The 21,530-nt window shown below is 33.7% G+C and overlaps 1 protein-coding gene across 7 annotated transcripts; it reads right to left on the bottom strand.

Annotated features, from left to right (window-relative positions):
• Window positions 1–16,161: 16,161 nt before the first annotated feature.
• LOC107916740 (uncharacterized) lies at window positions 16,162–21,312 on the bottom strand. Of its 7 annotated transcripts, none has more exons than XR_005901044.1 (6): window positions 21,170–21,312; window positions 20,967–21,060; window positions 19,132–19,861; window positions 18,708–19,026; window positions 17,333–17,460; window positions 16,162–16,509 (listed from the first exon to the last, which is right to left on the bottom strand). XR_005901044.1 is itself a non-coding variant. In XM_016846105.2 (5 exons), the coding sequence occupies exons 3-5, from the start codon at window positions 18,957–18,959 to the stop codon at window positions 16,491–16,493; spliced, it is 399 nt and encodes a 132-aa protein (XP_016701594.1). In that variant the 5' UTR covers window positions 18,960–19,026; window positions 20,967–21,057; window positions 21,170–21,307; the 3' UTR covers window positions 16,162–16,490. The 7 variants fall into 7 exon arrangements, 5 of the variants coding, with proteins under 5 accessions (XP_016701594.1, XP_040932134.1, XP_016701593.1 ...); XR_005901043.1 differs by having other exon boundaries at window positions 20,967–21,057; window positions 21,170–21,311; XM_016846105.2 differs by lacking the exon at window positions 19,132–19,861 and having other exon boundaries at window positions 20,967–21,057; window positions 21,170–21,307.
• Window positions 21,313–21,530: the final 218 nt, after the last annotated feature.

Genomic DNA, 21,530 nt, shown 5'->3' with positions numbered 1-21,530 from the left:
AAATTCCGAAATTCGAAAAGATCCAATTGAAGAATATTGACTAAATTTACAACTTTACGTATAGTATATGATAAATTGAAGAATTTTACCACACAAATTTAACTGATATTATTTGGCACAGGACTAAAATTGACTAATTTGAAAAGTATAATATTAAAATTGACCAAATTAAAGTATAATAACTAAATTCACAAATTACATAGAGAACATGGACTAATAACAAAATTTAACCCAAAAAAATCATAAATAGGAGTTCAATATTAATTTGATTTACTTTTTTAACTTAGAATTAGAGTGTGTTTGATAAACCATTGAAAATTTCTATTTTCAATAAATGGAAATTTTCTTAAATAAAAATTTTTAATATTTAATATTTTAAATGTGTTTGATAATTATTTTAATTTTTTAAGTGTCGAATAAGATAAGTGGAGAGGTAATTACTTATCACTTATTGTAGAAAATATTATGTTGATTTTACTTTATTAAAAATTGAAATAAATAAAGTTTAAAAAAAAGATATATTCAAATTAACATATTTATCTTTCATCCAAAACTATCCAAAATAATATTAAGTATTATATTAATAAGATTAAAAATAAAAAATAAATGTTCTTTTAAAAATTAACATTTATGTTTATCAAACAACATAATTATATTAATGCTTATATATTTATTAATTTACCAAACAATTTTCTAATCTAAATTCACCACTTATAAAATTTAGCAATTACTACAACAATTTCAGTCAATTCAGGAGTTTTTTTAATGATATAATGACATTTCCTAGCACCGCTAAAAAGGTTGGAGGCGGCATAAAAGTCACCACGAAGAACGACACTAAAACGATCATCAGGAAAAGTTTTGGTGTTTTAAAAAAAATGTTGTTATCGTAGTGACGAAGCAACACTTTCCATGGTACTTTCTAGTACCACAAAATACCATAATTGGTGGCGTTTTCTCCGTGATTGCCACTAAAACAATAACATATTAATTCAGTAATCGTTTTTTGGATAGTGGCATTTAAGCTCTGGATGTTGTAACATAACGTATTTTTGTGGCGTTTGACAGAGACTTTTTAGGTCTACAACATAAATGCAAGTTATATTCACGTAATAAAATCTCGAGAGTCTGAGGTCAATTCAAAGGGAAGTTGATTCGAGCTTACAAGTATTATGCTAGAACAAATATTTAACATTTAACTTTGACATGAGTGTCGAAACTGAAAGTAGGAGCAAGAAACACTAGAAATAAAAATAAAAATCAAAGAAAGAAATTAACTAATAATAAAAATAAATATTGGAAGAAAATATGCTGAGGTTAGAAGATCAACTCTTGGTGTCATATTAAGATTAAATTTTAATACTCAATGTTATTACTCAATAGAATCCACGCAAAATGAAGGCCCCGGCCAGAAAATGTAGCAATGTATGTCCAATAATTAAACATATGAATCAATGAGCAAATGTATGTCCGTCAAAGGAGTGTCTAATATGATCGTCCATTAAGTCCAAGAGTTTTGCAAATGAATTTATAAGTAAAAAATGGTGCAATATGAAAGCTTATCTGTTTAACTTCAGTCCAAGAATATAACATATGGTATTATAATCACTTGATAACTTCAAAACTTATAAAAAATATTTCAAATATTTATTATGCCAATTTTTATATGTCTACAATAAATCGATGTTAATTTATCCAAGCATTCATTGTGTCATCTATTGTCTATCACAAATAAAATATATTACTTTACAAGTATGATTATAAAAAGTGATTGATAATTAATTTTAGCTCAAATGGTGAGTATGAAATTTACCTTAATATTTGCCAAGAGTTTCACCCTTTCAACTCAGCATTGAAAACATAGAATAACATAACAAAATTAAATAACTCAAACTTATAAGAAAAAAACATTAAATATAAGAAAGTTGAGATCTTACAAGGATAAAGAAAAAAACAAATACTAATAAGAAAATGATCTTGATCTCCATTTTAAGATGCCTCCTATTTTGAAATAAAGGCTATTTATAGAGGTTTGTGAAGAGGAAAATGACAATGCAAAGGACTTGTTAGTAATGAATTGCTAGGCCCAGTTCTTTGTCATCTTTTAAGTCATTTTACATATTAATTGATGACTTTTTTTGTTCAAGTTAATGTCTCTCAATGAGAAAAGTCCAAGAAAGTTGATTGATAATCTGCATCTTGTCCATTTATTATAGAAATTTCTACTCCAAACTCCAAGCATGTTAGGAGATATGGTCCAAACACAAAAATGCATCAAAATTATCCATCAATGTGAAACTTGTAAATTTCTCTTTACTTTTGGATTTCTTCCTAATGAATTTTGGTATTGATGTTCCAATATTTGAATAGATCTTCAAATTCCTTTTCTACCGGTATAAAGTACACTCAAAATAGAGTTCTAGATCTCGAGAAATGATCGAAACAATAAGAAGTGTTCCGGTTGGAAGTTCTGAATGTGCCCAAATTATAAATTTTGAATCTTTAAGCATTGGACTGTCACTCACCATCCTGGATCAGCTTTAGGCTTAGTGCATTTAATCTTGTAGTTTCATATATTGACATCTTCTTCCCAAACATGTTTTACCTACAAATTCCACATGGAAAATTTTATTGAAACTAAATTCGTGAAAAACACGGTATTTGTAATGCAAACATAAAAAAAAAGACAAATCAACTAAAATGAATCTAAAATATATAGAAATACCTAAGAAACTAAGCAAATGTAAGTAAGATATACACAAAATAATCATATGATGAAGACTCATCTGCATTTACTTATAAAACGCCTCTATATTGCTACATGTTAGTGGTGTTGCAATACACAAGCATGACTAATTGTTTACATTTTAGTGCAATTTTTTATTTGAACATCACTGGTTTGAAACATTTAGTGAAACTTCCTTTCACAAACATCGTTAATTCATTTTCTTATTTTTTTATATTTTATATTTTCATTACATTTTCCTAATCCATTAAACAAAAAAAAACTGTCCAAATACGTATTCTTATAAGTAAAATACTTAATGTTCAAATACATATTCATTACATGTTTTAATTCAAATTCTACCGAGATAATAACGTTTGAACCATATGAACGTAAAAAAGAATACCTAAGTCATTGGTGGTCAAGGTTGCGACTAATAAAAGTCATGAGACTTCAAATTTGCGTATGAATTTGTTGATTCTGTGCTTGAATTTTCTTTCTTTTTTTTTTATATTTTATATTTTCATTACATGTCCCTAATCCATTAAACAAAAAAAAACTGTCCAAATACATATTCTTAGTAAAATACTTAATGTTCAAATACATATTCATTACATGTTTTAATTCAAATTCTACCGAGATAATAAAGTTCGAACCGTATGAACGTAAAAAAGAATACCTAACTCATTGGTGGTCAAGATTACGGCTAAATAAAAGTCATGAGACTTCAAATTTGCATATGAATTTGTTGATTCTGTGCTTGAATTTACTCAAATTGTAATGCCCCAAAATTTTAGAATTTAATTGTGAGAATTTGCAGTAATTAAAATTCTATATCTCTGGCCCTGTGTTCTGCTATTGTGTTTAAGGTTTGGGGTTCGATTTGTATCATTAAAAGTTTTGTTATTTTTAAAACAACCATTATCCATGTGCTATGTAGTTAAGTGTAATTTTGTGTAAATCTATATTAAGAATGAGCTTATTGATTCACTAGTTAAACATCTTTCTATATTCTGTTTGGTTTCGAGTTCGAGTCCCATCATATGCGTTAGAAAAATTTTGCTGAATGCTGGTATGTGGATGGTGGTTAGTTAATGTAACTAGCCATATGGTAGAAAAATTTTCTAGGCCATGTGGTAGGCAATGTAACTCACTGCTCATCGATTTGGGGCCATACGGGTAAGGCACATGGGCATGTGTTGTAACACCCCAAATTCGGCCTAGATGTTATGGCTGAATCCAGAGGTGTCACTAAGAAGGATTTTGAAAACTGAGTTGTTTCGATAAATCATTCAAGTTTTATAACTCATATTCGTTTATATCTATTGTCGAGAACGTTATTTAATTAATTTATTTGCCAAAACGTAATTTGCAGTGGAAGTTATAGAAACTGTTGTATTAGAAAATCTCGTTCGTATTTTTGGAAAACTTTGTTTTAGTAAAACCGTGTTTTAGACAACTGTTGCAAATAAAGTGTAAAAACGAAAATCCAAACCCCAAAATTAAACCAAATAGTCCGGAGAGTCCAATTATTACAAAACTTAGAAAAAATCCTTAAATCAAAATAAAAGCCACAATCTTAAATAGTTTACGAACTCGTGGTCACCGTGAGGCTCCGTCACACCGATCCATCTAAGTCGGTAGATTACCTAAACAGAACAGACAAACAAATCTGAGTTTTCGTAAACTCAGTGTGTAATCCAACAGAAATAGACATGCAATACATACAAAAATCTCATATACAGTCAGATATAGATTCGGACTCATGTCTATTTCAGATACAGATAACAGAATTAGATAAGCAGTACAGATATACAGAATGCTACCCCCATCCTCTACACACCACATTCGACCATCCCAACACACCATATGGGGTTAAAACACCCACCCATCCCTACACACCATATGTGTCGATGCGACACATTACAGGTAATATGTAGTTAAGCTGCTAGAATATAGGCAAAGTGTCGCTGTACAAATCACTTCCTCCACAAATACAAAACCCACCCCAATCACAGATACAGAAATAACATATACAGATTGTATATATATTCTTTAAACAGAACAGACATACATATCAGAATCCTACAGAAGGTAGCCTATCAGAATATCAGATAACGTAACTCAAGGTTTGGTTTGCCCTTACCGACCCTACGGTAGGCCCACAGTCGATCGAAACGAACCGTGCGACCCTAGGAAAGATTTCAGAATTACGATCCCACACGCTTGTATGGTCCACACACCCAGATTGGTCTTGCCCGTGTGGCCCACATGGCCACACCCACACCACCACACGGCCGTGTCTTATACACGGCCATTCCCTTGTCAAACACACAGTCGTGTCTCATACACGGCCAACCATACACCTGTGTGGTGTCAATAGAAAGGTTTTTTGGCTTTCGCCGGAGCTCAATTTTTTGTGTTTTGGGAACATACCTGTTACGGTTTTGATGCAAAACCAGCCCCGAGACCACCAGCACCTAAAAATAGAACCCCAATACCCTATTAGAAACCAATTTACAAGTCCAACATGATTACCCAATTACGCAAGACAAATCGACTTACTGCTTACCAAAAAACGACCACAACCTCAAATCAAGTCGTTGAAGTGAAAATTGATGCTTCACCGTGTTTACCTAAGCAACATAATTCTTTGATTACTCACCAATTATCGACTATCATTAACATTGCCCACAACTCAAAAACCAATCATTAACAATAAACAAAACTTCACTTACCAAGCCGATTAAAGAACCCCAAAAATTACAGTAGCAACAATTTGAACGAGAAAAACGACAGCAATCAAAAGAAGGAAATGAAAATTGAAAGTGAGAAAACAAGAGAGGGGGGAAAAATTTTAAAAGAGGAAGTTTTAGGAAAAATAGAAACAAAAATTAAAAAAATTAGAAATTTGATAATCTCTCTAATTTTTCTCCCACTAACCCATTAACTCACAACCACCTCAGAATTTTAGCTTTACCGAAACTCTATCAGTCAACCGAGCAAAAATTAACACCTCGCGTATGCAGGAATTTGAACACAGGACCTCCAACACAACAACCCCTTACCAATCGAACCAGTAAACTCATTTTGATATAAATTAATAGACAATTTATATAAGCCCACTCGACAAGGGTAAAGCTTGGATAAAATAACAAAGTTTGGCAAAAGTGGGACTTGAACCAAAGACCTCACATACATACCCAGAACACTTAACCATTGAAGCAAGTACCTATATATGTCAGAATTTATAGAAACAGGAATAAATAAATCAGGGCGTTACAACTCTACCCCTTAAAAGAAATTTTGGCTTGAAAATTTACCTGATAAAAACATATGAGGATATTGCTGACGCATTGAGTCTTCAGGTTCCCACGTGGCTTCCTCAGTGCCATGATTCCACCACAGAACCTTTACTAACGGTATAGACTTCCTCCTTAGTACCTTAATATCAAAATCCAAAATCTAAACCGACTCCTCTTTAAAAGTCAAATCTGGTCTAACCTCAATCTCCTCAACAGAGACGACCTAATGGATCAGACCGGTACCGCCTCAACATCGAGACGTGAAACACATCGTGGATATGGTCTAACTCTGGAGGTAGCTCCAATTGATAAGTGACTGATCCACACGCTTTAAAATTCGATACGACCTAATAAACCTTGTGCTCAACTTGCCCTTACGACCGAACCTCATAATTGTCTTCTCTGGAGAAACCTTAAGGAATACAAAGTCACCCATAGAGTACTCGATATCTTTCCTTTTTAGATCTGCATAGGACTTTTGTCTATCAGAAGCTGCCTTTAGACGATCCCGAATCACTCTTACCTTATCTTCAGTCTTGGAAACCAACTTAGGACCCAAAACTTGACACTTACCCAACTCAGTCCAATATAGCTAAGTACGTCACTTACGACCATACAAAGCCTCGTAAGGTGCCATCTGGATGGTAGACGAGAAACTGTTGTTGTAGGTGAGCTCAGCTAACGGCATAAAATCCTCCCAACTACTTCAGAAATCAATCACACAACTCCGAAGCATATCCTCCAATATCTGAATCACCCTCTCAGATTGACCATCAGTCTAAGGATGGAACGCAGTACTGAAGTCCAATCTCGAACCTAGAGCCTCATGCAATTTCTTCCAAAATCGAGAAGTGAAGCGAGGATCCCTATTAAAACTTATTGAAATAGGAACCCCATACAGTCTTACAATCTCGGAGATATAGAGCTTTGCTAACTTCTGCAGAGAGTAGCCCGTCCAAACCAGAATAAAATCAGCGGACTTGGTCAGTCGATCCATGATGACCTAAACATAATCCTTCTTTGTGGGTGTCAAGGGCAACCCACTAACTTTCCCATTTCCGTAAGGGAATCCTAACGGGTTGTAGCAAACTGAAAGGCAATTGATGCTCAACCTTAACTTGCTGGCACGTCAGATAACGGGCAACAAAATCTAAAACCTCATGTTTCAAACCCGGCTACCAATACAATTCACAGAGATCTCAATACATTTTATTACCATCGGAATGCATAGTATAAGGGCTACTATGCTCTTCCCTCAGAATTGACTGTTTCAGATCAAAATCATTCAGTACAAAAACCTGACCCCGAAAAGACAGAGCTCCATCTGTATTCAACCCTACCTCTCTCAACTTGACAAAATCGCTGAACCAGAGACTCATCCCCCAACTGCTTATCTCGAATCTGATCAATCCAAGTTAGCTTAACTTGCAACTTGGCTAACAGACCTATATCCTCGAACAGAATAAGACGAGTAAACATTGCTCTCAAACCAGTCATCGCTCTTCAACTGAGAGCATCGACCACTACATTGGCCTTACCAGGATGGTGCTCAATCGTACTGTCATTATCTTTGAGCATATCAATCCACCGACGCTGTTTAAGATTCAACTCATTCTAAGTAAGGAGATACTTGAGGCTCTTGTGATTAATGTAAATAATACCCCTCTCATCATACAGATAATGCGTCAAGATCTTTAACGCTAAAACCACAATAGCTAGCTCGAGATCATGCATCGGATAATTCCCGAACCTTACCATCTTGCATTAGTACACATACCAAACTAACGTGCGATGCATCACTATAGACCATAAACTCTTTACTAGATTCAAGTTGTATTAGAACAGGAGCCTAAGTTAGAACAAACTTGAGCTTCTCGAAGCTGGATTGTTGCACATCAGTCCAAACAAAAGAAACACCCTTGTACAGAAGCTTAGTCAAAGATGCTGCAATTAGAGAGAACCCCTTAACAAAACACCGATAATACCCCACAAGACCCAAAAAGCTGTGAATCTTCGATATGTTCTTAGGCTGTTTCTAATCAAGCATAACCTCAATCTTTCTAGGGTTCAACTCAGATCCCCTTAGCAAAAACCACGTGCCTAAGAAAAGTTACCTTTCACAACCAGAACTTACACTTGCTCAACTTAGCGTAGAGTTGTTTCTCTCGGAGATTTGAAGCACTACTCTTAGATGCTCATCATGCTCGTCCTCGGTCTTAGAGTACACCAAAATATTATCGATGAAAACCACGATGAACTGATCTAGATACGACTAAAACACTCGGTTCATCAAATCCATGAATGCAGCCAGAGCATTCATCATTCTAAAGGGTATAATTAAGAACTCGTAATGCCCATAACGAGTTTTAAATGCAGTCTTATAAACATCAACTTCCTTAACTCTAAGCTGATGATACTTAGATTGGAGATCTATTTTCGAGAACACTGAAGCCCTCGAAATTGATCAAACAAATCGTCGATTCTTAAAAGTGGATATTTATTTTTCATAGTCAGTTTATTCGACTGCACATCCTTTTTCTTTATAAATAGAATCGGTGCTCCCCATGGAGACACATTAGGATGGATGAAACCATAATCCAGAAGCTCTTGAATTTGAGCATTAAGCTCTGTAAGCTCCTTCAATGCCATACGGTATGGAGTGATGGACACCGGAGCTGTACCCAGTAGAAGCTTAATGCTGAACTCAACTTCTCGATTCGTAGGTAAACTCGGTAACTCCTCAAGAAAGACATCCGAAAATTTTCTCACTATTTTGATATTCCCAACAGAAGAGTCCTCAGAAACTGAAACATTGACGAAAGCCATAAATGCCTTACACCCTTTTCGAACCAATTTCTCATTCACAAGAGCGGAGATCACATTAAACAGATAATCTCAACACTCTCTGATTCCAACCACCTCTTTATCATCTTCGGTCCTCAGAATGACCTTCTTAGTCACGCAATCTGAACTATCCCAGTGCTTAACTAACCAGTCCATACCTAGAATTAAGCCGAACTCCCGAAACGGTAGCTCTATCAAATTTGCCAGAAACACAATCCCTTATACTTCCAACGATACATTCCTATAAAGTCTACTTATTTGAACAAACTGCCCCAATAGACTCAGTACGGTAATCTCACTAGAAGTTCACTCTACAGAAATCCCTAAGTTTTCGGAAGCAGTATTAGCTATATAGTAATGTATAGAACCTAAAGTCTATCAGAACAATATAAGGAACATAAAAAATAAAGAATGTACCCGTGATCACATCAGAGGCATCTCTGTCCTCTCGACGTCATGCAGCATAAACCAGTACAGGCTGCCTCATCTTAGTCTGACTAGCACCTTTGCCCGGTGCTCTCTATCCTCGACCCATACCGTTACTAACCTTAGCAAGTCCACGGCCCCTAGGTGGCTGCTGAACTGCCCTTTGAGACTGTACAGGACCCGGTCTTAAAGCTTGTATCTGATCAACCCGCTGTGGACACTCTCTAATCCGATGCTCCAAAGACCCATATCTCAGACAAGCCCCTAACCTCCTCCAACACTCGCCTAGAGGGCGCCTACCACAATCCTCATATAGCTGAATCCCAGTAGGAGCAACAAGAATCCCCATTCTAATAGGCCCATCAGGTTTGACCCATTTCTTAGGCCTCTGAATAGAACTAGAGGGCTCCGAATCCCTCTTATTCTTGCCTCTCTCTCGGTCTCTATTTTGACACTCCACGCGCTTAACCTCTTCGGTGATATTCACCTTATATACCAAAATTGCGAACTCTCACTCCCTCTGCGAAGTAATCAGTATCCTTAGATTATCCTTCAAACCGTCCTCCAAACAGACGCATTTATCATACTTAGATGCCACTATGCCTCGAGCGTAGCTACTCAACCTCAAAAACTCGGCCTTAGACTCGGCCACAAATCTATCACCTTGCATGAGATTCATGAAATCACGCCTACGAGCATCCACATAGCTTGGCCCCACATGCTTCTCTTGGAAAGCAGTCTTAAAGTAGTCCCATTCAGACGATATGGCTAAGTACTCTTATCAACCAACAACCACTACTGATACGCCTCGTTGCAAAGCAAAGAGATTGCACCCTTTAGTTTCTGCTCAGGAGTGCAGTCTATATCATTCATAATCCTCTTGGTGGCCTTTAACCAATACTCGACCATAGTAGGGGTGACTCTAATGACACCCCCAAACAGCTCAGCTCCATTGGACCGAAGTCATTCAGTTATTGACCCACGTCCCTAGATCTAGAATGGGGTCCAACGACCCTCTCCAACACCCACAACATGGCTTAGGACAGTGAGTCATCCCTAGCCGAGCGGCTTTGAGACCCAGTCTCAGTAACAAGCAAAACTGGTGTCTCACTCGTATCTAAATTTAGTATATTACTCAGAGAGAAAGAGTCAGCTCGAGCCCCCTACGACCTCTACCGCGCCCACAAATATCACGACCACGAGTTTCATGAACGCTCATCGTAAATTCAAATTTTTATCTACATTATAAAATTTTATGTATCACTTCCAGTATTTATTAGCAGATATCTTATGCTTTAAATTGTCAAAAGTTCAGAAATGTTTCCGAGGTTTCAGTTCCTAACTAACTTAATACAGTTTTAGAAATTACTAACTATAGTGTTTTCAAAAAGTTCTATCTTAGTTCAGAAGTACTTACATGATCGGCGCCAGACTCGGTGTACCATAAAATTTCTCAAATTATCCAAATTATTTAAAAATTAAATCTTTTTGAAACATAATTTTGGAACCCAAAATTCACATCTCAAGTTTTGCAACTTGGTTTTGATACTACTAAATGTAACACCCAAATTCGACCTAGACGTTATGATCGAATCTAGAGGTGCCACTAAGAAGGGTTTTGAAAACTGAGTAGTTTCGATAAATCATTCAAGTTTTATAAATCATATTCGTTTATATCTATTATCGAGAACGTTATTTAATTAATTTATTTGCCAAAACGTAATTTGCAGTGGAAGTTATAGAAACTGTTGTATTAGAAAATCTCGTTCATATTTTTGGAAAACTTTGTTTTAGTAAAATCGTGTTTTAGACAACCATCGCAAATAAAGTGTAAAAATGAAAATCCAAATCCCAAAATTAAACCAAATAGTCCGGAGAGTCCAATTATTACAAAACTTCTAAAAATAATCCTTAAATCAAAATAAAAGCCATAATCTTAAACAATTTACGAACTCGTGGTCATCGTGAGGCTCCGTCACACCGATCTGTCTAAGTTTGTGGGTTACTTGAACAGAACAGACAAACAAATGTGAGTTTTCGTAAACTCAGTGTGTAATCCAATAGAAATAGACATGCAATACATACAAAAATCTCATATATAGTCAGATACAGAATCGGACTCATGTCCATTTTAGATATAGAAAATAGAATCAGATAAGCAATACAGACATACAGAATGCTACCCCCATCCTCTACACACCATCTTCGACCATCCCAACACACCATGTGGGGTTAAAAACACCCACTTATCCTTATACACCATATAGTGTTGATACCACACATTACAGATAATATACAGTTAAGCTACCACAATATAGGCAAAATGTCGCTGTACAACACTTCCTCCACATATACAAAACCCACCCCAATCACAAATATAGAAATAACGTATATAGTAATATCATGCATAACATGCTCATACACAGATTGCATATATATACTTTAAACAGAACATACATACATATCGGAATCCTAAAGAATGGAGCTTATCAGAATATCAGATAACATAACTCAGGGTTTGGTTTGCCCTTATCGACCCTACAGTAGGCCCACAATCGATCATAACGAACCATTTGACCTTAAGGAAGATTTTAGAATTACAGCTCGACACGCCCAGATTGGTCTTGCCCATATGGCTTACATGGCCACACCCACCACCACACGGCCATGTCTTGAGCACGACTATACCCTCGTCAAACACACGGTCGTGTCTCACAGACGGCAGACCACATGGCTGGGCACATCCTCGTGTGGCATCAACAGAATGGTTTTCGGCTTTCGTTGAAGCTCGATTTTCTTCATTTTAGGAACACTCCTGTTACAGTTTTGATGTAAAACTAACCTCGAGACCACCAGCACCTAAAAATAGAACCCTAATACCCTATTAGCAACCAATTTACAAATCTAACATGATTACCTAATTACGTAAAAACAAATCAACTTATCGCTTACCAGAAACAACCACAACCTGAAATTAAGTCGTTGAAGTGAAAATCGATGCTTCACTGCCTTCACCTAAGCAACAAAATTTGTCTATTACTCACCAATTATTGGCTATCATTAACATTTCCTTCAACTCAAAAACCAATAGTTAACAATAAACAAAACTTCACTTACCAAGCCGATTAAAGAACCCCAAAAATTACAATAGTAACAATTTGAACAAGAAAATGAGAGCAATCAGAAGAAGGAAACAAAAATTGAAAGTGAGAAAATAAGAGATGAGGGAAAAACGTTAGAAAGAGGAAGTTTTAGGAAAAAGAGAAACAAAAAATAAAAAAAATTAGAAATTTCATAATCTCCCTAATTTTTCTCCCACTAACCCACTAACCCACTAACTCACAACCATATCAGAATTTTAGCTTTACCGAAACTTTATCAGTCAATTGAGCAAAAATTAACACCCTCGCTCACGCAGGGATTCGAACATAAGACCTCCAACACAATAACCCATTACCACTCGAACCAGCAGGCTCATTCTAATATAAATTAACAGACAATTTATATAAGCACACTTGATAAGGGTAAGGCTTGGATCTAAAATAACAAAAATTTGGCAAAAGTGGGACTTGAACTCAAGACCTCACACACACACCTAGAACACTTTACCACTGAAACAGGTACCCATATGTGTCAGAATTTATAGAAATATGAATAAATAAATTAGGGCGTTACATGTGTCCAGGCCGTGTGTGGCTATGTTAGTGTAGGGTTCACATAGGCAACAGACACAGGCGTGTGTCTTGCCCGTGTAACTCACCGTTTGTGACTTAGGACCATATGAATAGGGATATGAACGTGTGCCAAGGCCGTGTGAGTCACATAGGCATGGACACAGGTGTGCGTTCTGGCCGTGTAACTCACTGTTTATGCTTTAGAACCACACGGGCAGAGGACATAGACGTGTGCCTAGGCTGTGTGAGCCACAAGGGCGAGGACATGGGCTTGTATCCAAGTCGTGTGGCATATAAATAAGGCCCGAAACCTATTTTCGGAGGCTGTGAATGTTGCTCAACACTAATATTGATGTCCCCAGTGCATGAATGATTTGAATTTGGTTATATGAGAATTCTATGATAATCTGTGACTAACGTATGAACAACATAACTGTATGTGTACTGTGATACTTATTCTGATATTGAGCTGTATTATCTTCTTGTAAAAAAATTTGGAATGACTGAATAGATATTGTGGATATTTGTACTCTGCATTTGCATGGGTTGGGATATTGTGAAGAAGAAAGTAATGTGCTTTGAACGAGTGGCTAAGCCACAATGCTTATAATGTGATTCTGGCGCTTTGTCACATTTCTATCTAACAACTAATCCGTGTCTCTAGAAACATGTCGGACAAACACTCTAAGGTGTGTAGGGTTGGTTGGGCATTGAACGCCTTTAACGATGTGTTGGGATGGTCGAAGATGTTGTGTAGTAGATGGGGGTAGGAATGTTGTATCTGAATATGATCTATTCTATTTGTAAAACTGAAAATTGCTTTTGTATATGTAACTAATCTTTTCTGAACCTAAACTGAAATTACTTCTGTTACCAAAACGAATCTTTGAATTCCGAACTATCTTATAAATGTGTTCTAATTGAATAAACTTCTTTTATGCACTAAGTTCACAACTCACTTTGTTATTGATTGGATTTCAGGTGGTTCTCAAACTTGAATGGGTCTGTGCATTGAGAGCTCAGTCAAGCTTTTTATCTTTTTTTGAAATACTACTATTAGGAATTTCAATAATCTATGATAACATGATGTTTGGGAAGATTTTACACTTAATTAAATATCGTGCTGAATTTTATGTGATGAATGGTTTAGTTTAATGTGTTTTAACTACAAGATTTTAGAATTGATGATGTAACTCTCTAGACTTGGTTTGGACATCTAGGTTGGGTTTAGGGTGTTACACAAATATTCTTCTTTCTTCTTCTCGGTCAGCCTTAATTTTGTCCATCTTTATTTGCATTTCCTCTATTAATTTCTCCACTTCTTGTTTAAATGGTTGTTGCGAAGAAGTGTAATGCTGAGAGCTATCTCCAAAGCGATCTTTCAGTGACAAACCTAATCCAATATGTTGAACCCGTCCATTCCTTTCTAGTACAATTACTTCAGTCAAAACTTGATATTTAATAGCTTGTACGCTTAATGTAGTCTCCTCAGGTGCAACGATTTGATACTCTATTATTTTTGCATTTGCATTCTCTTAACAAAAGTTAAAATGCAAACACAAAATAAACATTTTAACTAAAGAAATCCATAATAACAAATAATAGATAATATACTTACCACAATTTGTTGTGTTACTTCATTTATAAATGGTCTATCTTTTCTTGTATAGGTCATTTAAAAAAGTTTAAGTCTAGTAGGTGGCCAACCATCCAAAATTTCCTACAAAATAATTGTCGTTAAGTATTGAAAATCAACTTATGTTGACAAATACTAAATTTTAATTATTTTTATATTGAATCAACCTTTATAAGTTACACATACACAATACAAAAGAGAAATGCAAACTCAAATGTTAGTTGTCCATATTTAGATACAATTTCCAACATCAATTTTTTTTTGACACCATATCCTAGCAATCCAATTCAAACACATCATTTCAACTAAAGTTAATATTCATTATTTAAATACAAATATCAAACATTTTAATCCCCAGATCAAGCAAAGCTTTTTGAACCATTGGTATGGATATACTTTTGTTTGCTCCTACAAAAAATTTCAACTTTTTGTCGCTTCTGTTGCATAGATAATAACAAGTTAATATGTTATATAATATTAATTATAATAGAATCATGAAGTTTAATTTTAATATTGTTTATTTATTTACCTCAGCTTTACTCTGAAAACCAAAATTCAACTAAAAGCTCTCACGGTCATTCTATCACGCCTCGTGGTACGTTCCATTTTATGGTTTCTTTGTTAAAATCTTTCTTAAAGTAAGTTGCTTTCGAATAATGTTTATAGTATCTCAACTTCTTACTTAAAGACATCCAAACAAAGTTTTCATCAATTTGAAGAGAAAATCGAGATTGCAATATAATATCATTTCACTGCAGCAAAATTGACTTTTAGCGGCGTTTTTACGAGCACCGCAAAAAATGCCGCTAAAGGTCATGACCTTTAGCGGCGCTTTGCCCACAAACTCGCTAAAGGTCTTGACCTTTAGTGGCGCTTTTCCCACAAACGCCGCTAAAGGTCATCGCTAAAGGTCATGACCTTTAGCGGCGCTTTTCCCACAAACGCCGCTAAAGTTCATGAAATTTAAAAAAAATAAAATATTATAAAAGTCATCAAAAATATAAAAAAATTAAAATTCATTATCAATATATTGAGAAGAATAATATCCATGATATAAATATAAAAATTTTCTATTAAAAATCTATTAAAATTCATTATCAAATTAAATTTTCTATTAAAATTTTAACTTTAAAACTAAATACAAAAATTAATGAATTTAAATTTAAAATTTAAAATAATAAATTAATAACAAAATTAAAATCCAAAAGTTAGAACTCAAGTTATCTTAAATATTAAAATAAAAATAAAAATTTACAATCAAAACTAAAATAAATAATAAAAATTAGATTAAATATAAAGATATCAATAAAATAAGATATTATAATGAAGTTACTTAAATGAAATAAAGACTTAAATCATAACCATGTAAAATATAAGATTTGAATATCCATTCCCATGTGAAATATCAACATTGATTATTTAAATTGATTAAGCTGCTAATGAATATTCTATTTTCTAAGTCAAAATTACAATTCATGTTTTTCTTCTTTCAACTCAAATAAAAATAAAAGGTTGAAAACAAAAAAATTAAATAAAAAATAGAATAATTAGTTGACACGAAATTATTATTAAATATATGCAAATATGCAAGTAGACTATTACAAAACTGGGTGTAGTTTTTGATCAACTAATTAGTTGATCCTACTGCAGGTTCTATCTATAATCTGCTTAACTAACATACAAACATAAGGCACTCTAATACTTTTTTGCACATAAAATATCTGAAACTCATACCTGAACTCAGATTCAGAGCACATATGGTGTCAACTGCATGTTGATCAATATCATTCTTATTCGCTGCTGCAATGCCTCCCACATGCATTTGTAGAGGTAAGAGCCAGCCATTATGTGCCTTCTGCAAATTGTTCTTGGACCGCAATCTAGTGTAGTTGGTTTTTCCTGTTCCATTTGCCACCAGTCAAAACATAAAAGAGCTATATTATGGTAACTCCATCAGCTTACACAGTAAATTATAGCTTGCATGTTTCAAAGGTATGATTCAATCAGTGGGGATTCTGGTAAAATAACAGTCGTTGAGAAGGCAAATTGATGATAAATTAGATAGGAGCAGATAATATATACTATATTTTATTTGAACAAATGTTCCTTTCTTCAAATATATTGGAATGAATAATGGTTAATTTGCATCATCAATGCTAGTGAAAATCCATAAAGAAAAAAAATGATAGTTAGAATGAAGCATAAAATTAGTGTAATTCTGCTGGGCAAAATTAGACAACTGCATCCCAAACACCATCACTAGAGATAATCATCCTACCACCAGCAGTAGACAACTGCAGAAAATAGGCTAGTTGGTAAAAGAAAACAATTAATAACAATTAAGAAAATGTCTTCTAATTTTAGATAAAACACTATCTCATTCACTGATTAAGAAAGAAAATTCCAAATGCAAAAGCACTTCAACGTGCAAGTATAGGACACATGAGGATACGGATATGAAATTAATGGCTCTACTATGGAGTTAATGATCACAAATTCAGAAATGTTATTGGTTTGGAAGTTCGAGGAACTCTATTACAGCCAAGTACATATCCAATCTCTTAAAACAGTGGCATAAGGGAAAAAATTAACATATAAAACTTATGCCAAGGTGAACAAGGGTTGTTGAGTATTTCAATTTAAAATTTGTGGAAGACCAAAAGCAGCAACTGATAAAAGCAAATCACATTTTAACGAGGCAAAGATGAAGCATAAGCAGTACCTCTCTTTCCTTGATTTCTTCCTTGAGAATAAGCTACACTTGTATTTTGAAACAGGTAGCAATGAAATAAGTTCTTGGGTGAGACCCCGACTTTGTGTTCCAACACTCTCCCCTAACTCAAGTAATTCCTAAAGAGATAAATGTAATCATGAATGATTAATAAAAAAAATAAAGAAACAATTCACAAATGCTAAATTATTGTGTTTTAACCTAATAAAATTAAGCAACGATTTAAGCTAAGTCTAAGGATGAGCATGGACTGGTTTGGATTGGTTTTAAGGAATAATCACATCAAACCAAAATATTTTGGTTTCCGAAATTTTGAATTCAAATAAATCTATATTAAAAAAAAATCAAACAAGCAAATCAAAATATTTAAAATTGTAAGGAACTATAATGAATAAAAAGGATGACCATGGAACAAGACAAGTATATAAAATAAAGTAGATATAAATAATGTTTATATACAACGAAAATTAGACTTGAACCAAAAAATCGTAAATTAAAGAAAGTTTATATACTCAATTACTCATGAACAAGCATGAATCAATGGTGAAGCTTGGAGAGTACTGGTTTGAAAAAATGTCAAAATAGTTTTGAGTGTCAGCATATAGGAAAAAATGTCAATTGTTGTTAATCTATTCATGAATCCACTGATCTTTATTTACAAATAAAAGATTAGTAAGCTTGCAACATATATTAAACTCATAACCATACAACGATAAGAAAAGAAAAATTTGACTTCCTAGTTTCTCACAATAACTTCTCTTATATATTTCAATCTTTTAAATATCTTTATGATTGTTTTCAATGTTCCTGCTTAATCATTTGAGTTACCACTTACCAACAGCCTTTACAAAGTCAATTTTTTTGTTAAGAAGCTTTTTTTCAAATATATATGCATATATTCTTGCCTTCATATGAATATCTTAAAAGTTCTATTTTTTTTTTCTCAAAATTCAGATGTTCTTTTTGATGTCTCTGTTTAGTGCTAGATAAATCAGCTTATCTTAACCGCTTATGAAAAAATTTTCTTTTTACAAAACTTAAAACTAGATACTTTTGCTTATTGAGATTTTATAATGAAGAATAAATTGATAACAGATTTGAAATTTATGAATAGCTAAAACTAATGCATTTCATGAGATTTTTATTTTTTAATTGATATATTGTTTGCATATATCTTTTATATATACAATTTTGAAGAAATACCAGAAACAAAAATAGAAAAATATATAATTTTAGTTGGCCATTTCAAATAAAATATCGATATCCAATGCTATTAAGTGCACAAGTTAAATTAAGATATTAGGACAGGCAAACTAAAAGATATAAATTACATTATGCAAGTAGATTATGAAAGAGTAAGACAAACCTTTACTTGCTTTACGTATGGAACAGGAACAATGAACTCCCCAACATCCATATCACCAATGGATCGTGAAAGTTTCATATGGGATGGCTTTAGGTGAAATGGAATATAATGGAAGTAATGAAGTGTAGTTTTGAGGGTCAAGGTAAGAAGCACGAAAAGTATAAGGCAGCTCAACTGCATTCCAGTAGCATTCAAGACCATCTGCAGCAGGAAGCTGAGTCTCACTCTCAGCTTTAACTGTTTTTCTTTCATTCATTGACACATCAGTTTGCCAGTCGAAATATGAACTCAAAACCATGGTACGTAGCTGTTGAAAATGCTGCAAAAAAAAGAAAGAAAAGAAAGAAATTTATATTACAGGAGACCCAAAGTAGCAAAAGATTACAGAAAATAAAAAAAAGGGTAAAAGAGAAGCTTAACATACCTGAAATAGAAGAAGAAAACTGTGAAAAATCAGTTTTAGTGCTTATTGACTACCTGTTGAGTTTGAGACAGGAAAGATTTTTAGAAGACCAAACTTTATACAAAAAAGAACTTAATCAAAGTATATAAAAGAGTACCAAAAAAAGCCACAATTAATTTATATAGCTTGTTATGACCTGATTTTGTTTCTTTTCTGTCAAATAAAAATTTAATAAAATGATAATCTAATTTCTATATTCAATCCATTATTTCGATTTTTAGGATTCATTAACTCAAATACTACTTTTTGCACTTTAAATTTTATTATATTTACTACTAATATATAATAAAAGAGTTTAAATGAACAGTTTGAATCAACAGAAAAGAAAAGCTATGATAATTTTGAAGACTTTCATGCCTAGATAAATTAAATAGAGAAAATATAATATCAAGGCAAAGTATTTCAAAGATTACTACAAAGCATATCCTATAACAACAAATGCTTCATCTAAAACAGTAAATCAAAAGAATAAATCACCAAACTTGTATATATACTGCCCACCATTATAAGTCACTAAAAGCAAGAAAAACAAAATGACTTAATTCATGGAATTCACGAATTTTAAAATTAGACATGAGTTTAAAACTTTTCCTTCGAAAGGATGTTTAAAACCAGAATCCATAATAGATCGAAGCAGCTCCGGTTTAAGCAGAAAAACTCTGAATCTCGAACTGTGAATTCCAACATACCCCTTACACCACATAAAAAAGAAATGAAACAAATTAAAATCAAATTGCTTTACACTAAAACTAGCATAAACTGGTAATAAATTGCTAACCTGTTTTTCCACCATAAACTAGTATATTACAATCCTTAATTAGCTAATAACTTAAACAAGATTAAGCTTCAGCAGCACTTTTGATTTTTTTTAGAACTAACATCATATGATATAGACAACATCTTTTACCTATTCATGATTCCTAATCATGAAAGTATAACTCTCCTGCAGATTTATTTAATGGGATTTTTTACTCTCGAGTAATTTGAAGTTGAGAATAAGAGTTGTTAATTTCTTGACTAATACTTTCAAGCTCCAAACTGAGAAACAAGTTCTCTAATTTCTTACTGCAAATTCATGAGAAAAAGATTGTTCATAATTTTATGGCTAGATGCTTGAAAACAAAGAAGCTACAATCTCATTTCTTAGTTGACTTAATAAAAAGATTCAAAGAAACCAAATGAGTTAAAACGAATTATTGATTTTCAATTTACATAACATTTGTTTTTTTCCCACAATATGAAACCATTATTTCGATGTGACAGTAATTTTCAGTTTCACTTCACAATCTTTTGTACCTACCAAAAAGAAAAATGCATATTTCCTACTACAGAAATTGGTTCTCTCCAAGTCTAAGATTTTGGATCACACATAGCCAATGGCTAATTCACAATGACTAATGTGTTTCAAAATGATTATAACTTGTATGGGAATTAAGGATTATTAGCCACTACCTAGAATATCAAACACATTGAAGAATATGCCAATAAGCAAGGCTGACAATATTTGAATTGAAGAACTGGAGAAATTTGATAGCCAAGATAACAAACCCTTCCTTTATACTTCTTATCACATTACAATCAACAAGTTAATATGTAAAATTTTGGAGCAATTTCCAAAGTAAGAGACAGACAAAAAGAGACCCGCAAGTCAAAGTTTCATGCAAATCAAAGTTCTAAAACCTCAAGTCCAAGTACTACAATGAACATATATTCCATTTTTCAACTAAATCCAATGAAGAAAAAACCCTTAAATCATAAGTAAACACACACACACAGACACACACACACAGAAATACCAATTGGACTGATAGTTGATCCTCTTTCAGTTGAGACCAAAACCCTTAAATCAAGTCCCCAACGCTCTTCTTTGTAGCCATGGTAGTAGCACTTCTTCAACAACAACCAAACGTATAAACAACGGTACACCCGAAAAAAGGATTAGAGAATCGATCTGCAAAATCAATAAGAAAATGGTAGTATTCAAAGTGAGAGTACTTACGAAGATGAGAAGAAACGAAGGATCGAGAGAAAAAGAGTAGCTAAATTTTATTTGGGGGATTTAAGGCGAGTGACATAGATGAGAAGAAGAGGGAGTTTGGGAGTGAGCAGGATTTTTTGGGAGTGAGTGGGAAGCAAAATTAAGGCATTTTGCGGCGTTTTCAAAACAAACGCCACTATAACTCAAATTTTTTGCGAATTTTTTGAGGCGTTTTTGGGAAACGCCACTATTACTTAATTTTAATTTTTTTCATTTTAACATATTTTTTTTCTATTTTTTCTTTCACAATTTTTGTGCTGAGATTACCATTTTTTAGAATTTTTTAAATTTTGAATATTAAACTTTTTAACTGAATTATGGA

Source organism: Gossypium hirsutum, chromosome A01 (genome assembly GCF_007990345.1).
Source record: "Gossypium hirsutum isolate 1008001.06 chromosome A01, Gossypium_hirsutum_v2.1, whole genome shotgun sequence".
NCBI lineage: Eukaryota > Viridiplantae > Streptophyta > Magnoliopsida > Malvales > Malvaceae > Gossypium > Gossypium hirsutum.
This window is presented reverse-complemented; position numbering and strand designations above follow the sequence as displayed.

Bases quoted from the DNA above. Each gene is read 5' to 3' on its own strand.
- LOC107916740 (XM_016846105.2), bottom strand. From the start codon at position 18,959: ATGAAAGAAAAACAGTTAAAGCTGAGAGTGAGACTCAGCTTCCTGCTG. The intron at 17,461-18,707 runs GTTTGTCTTACT...TTATCTCTTTAG, and splicing joins CATACGTAAAGCAAGTAAAG to GAATTACTTGAGTTAGGGGA.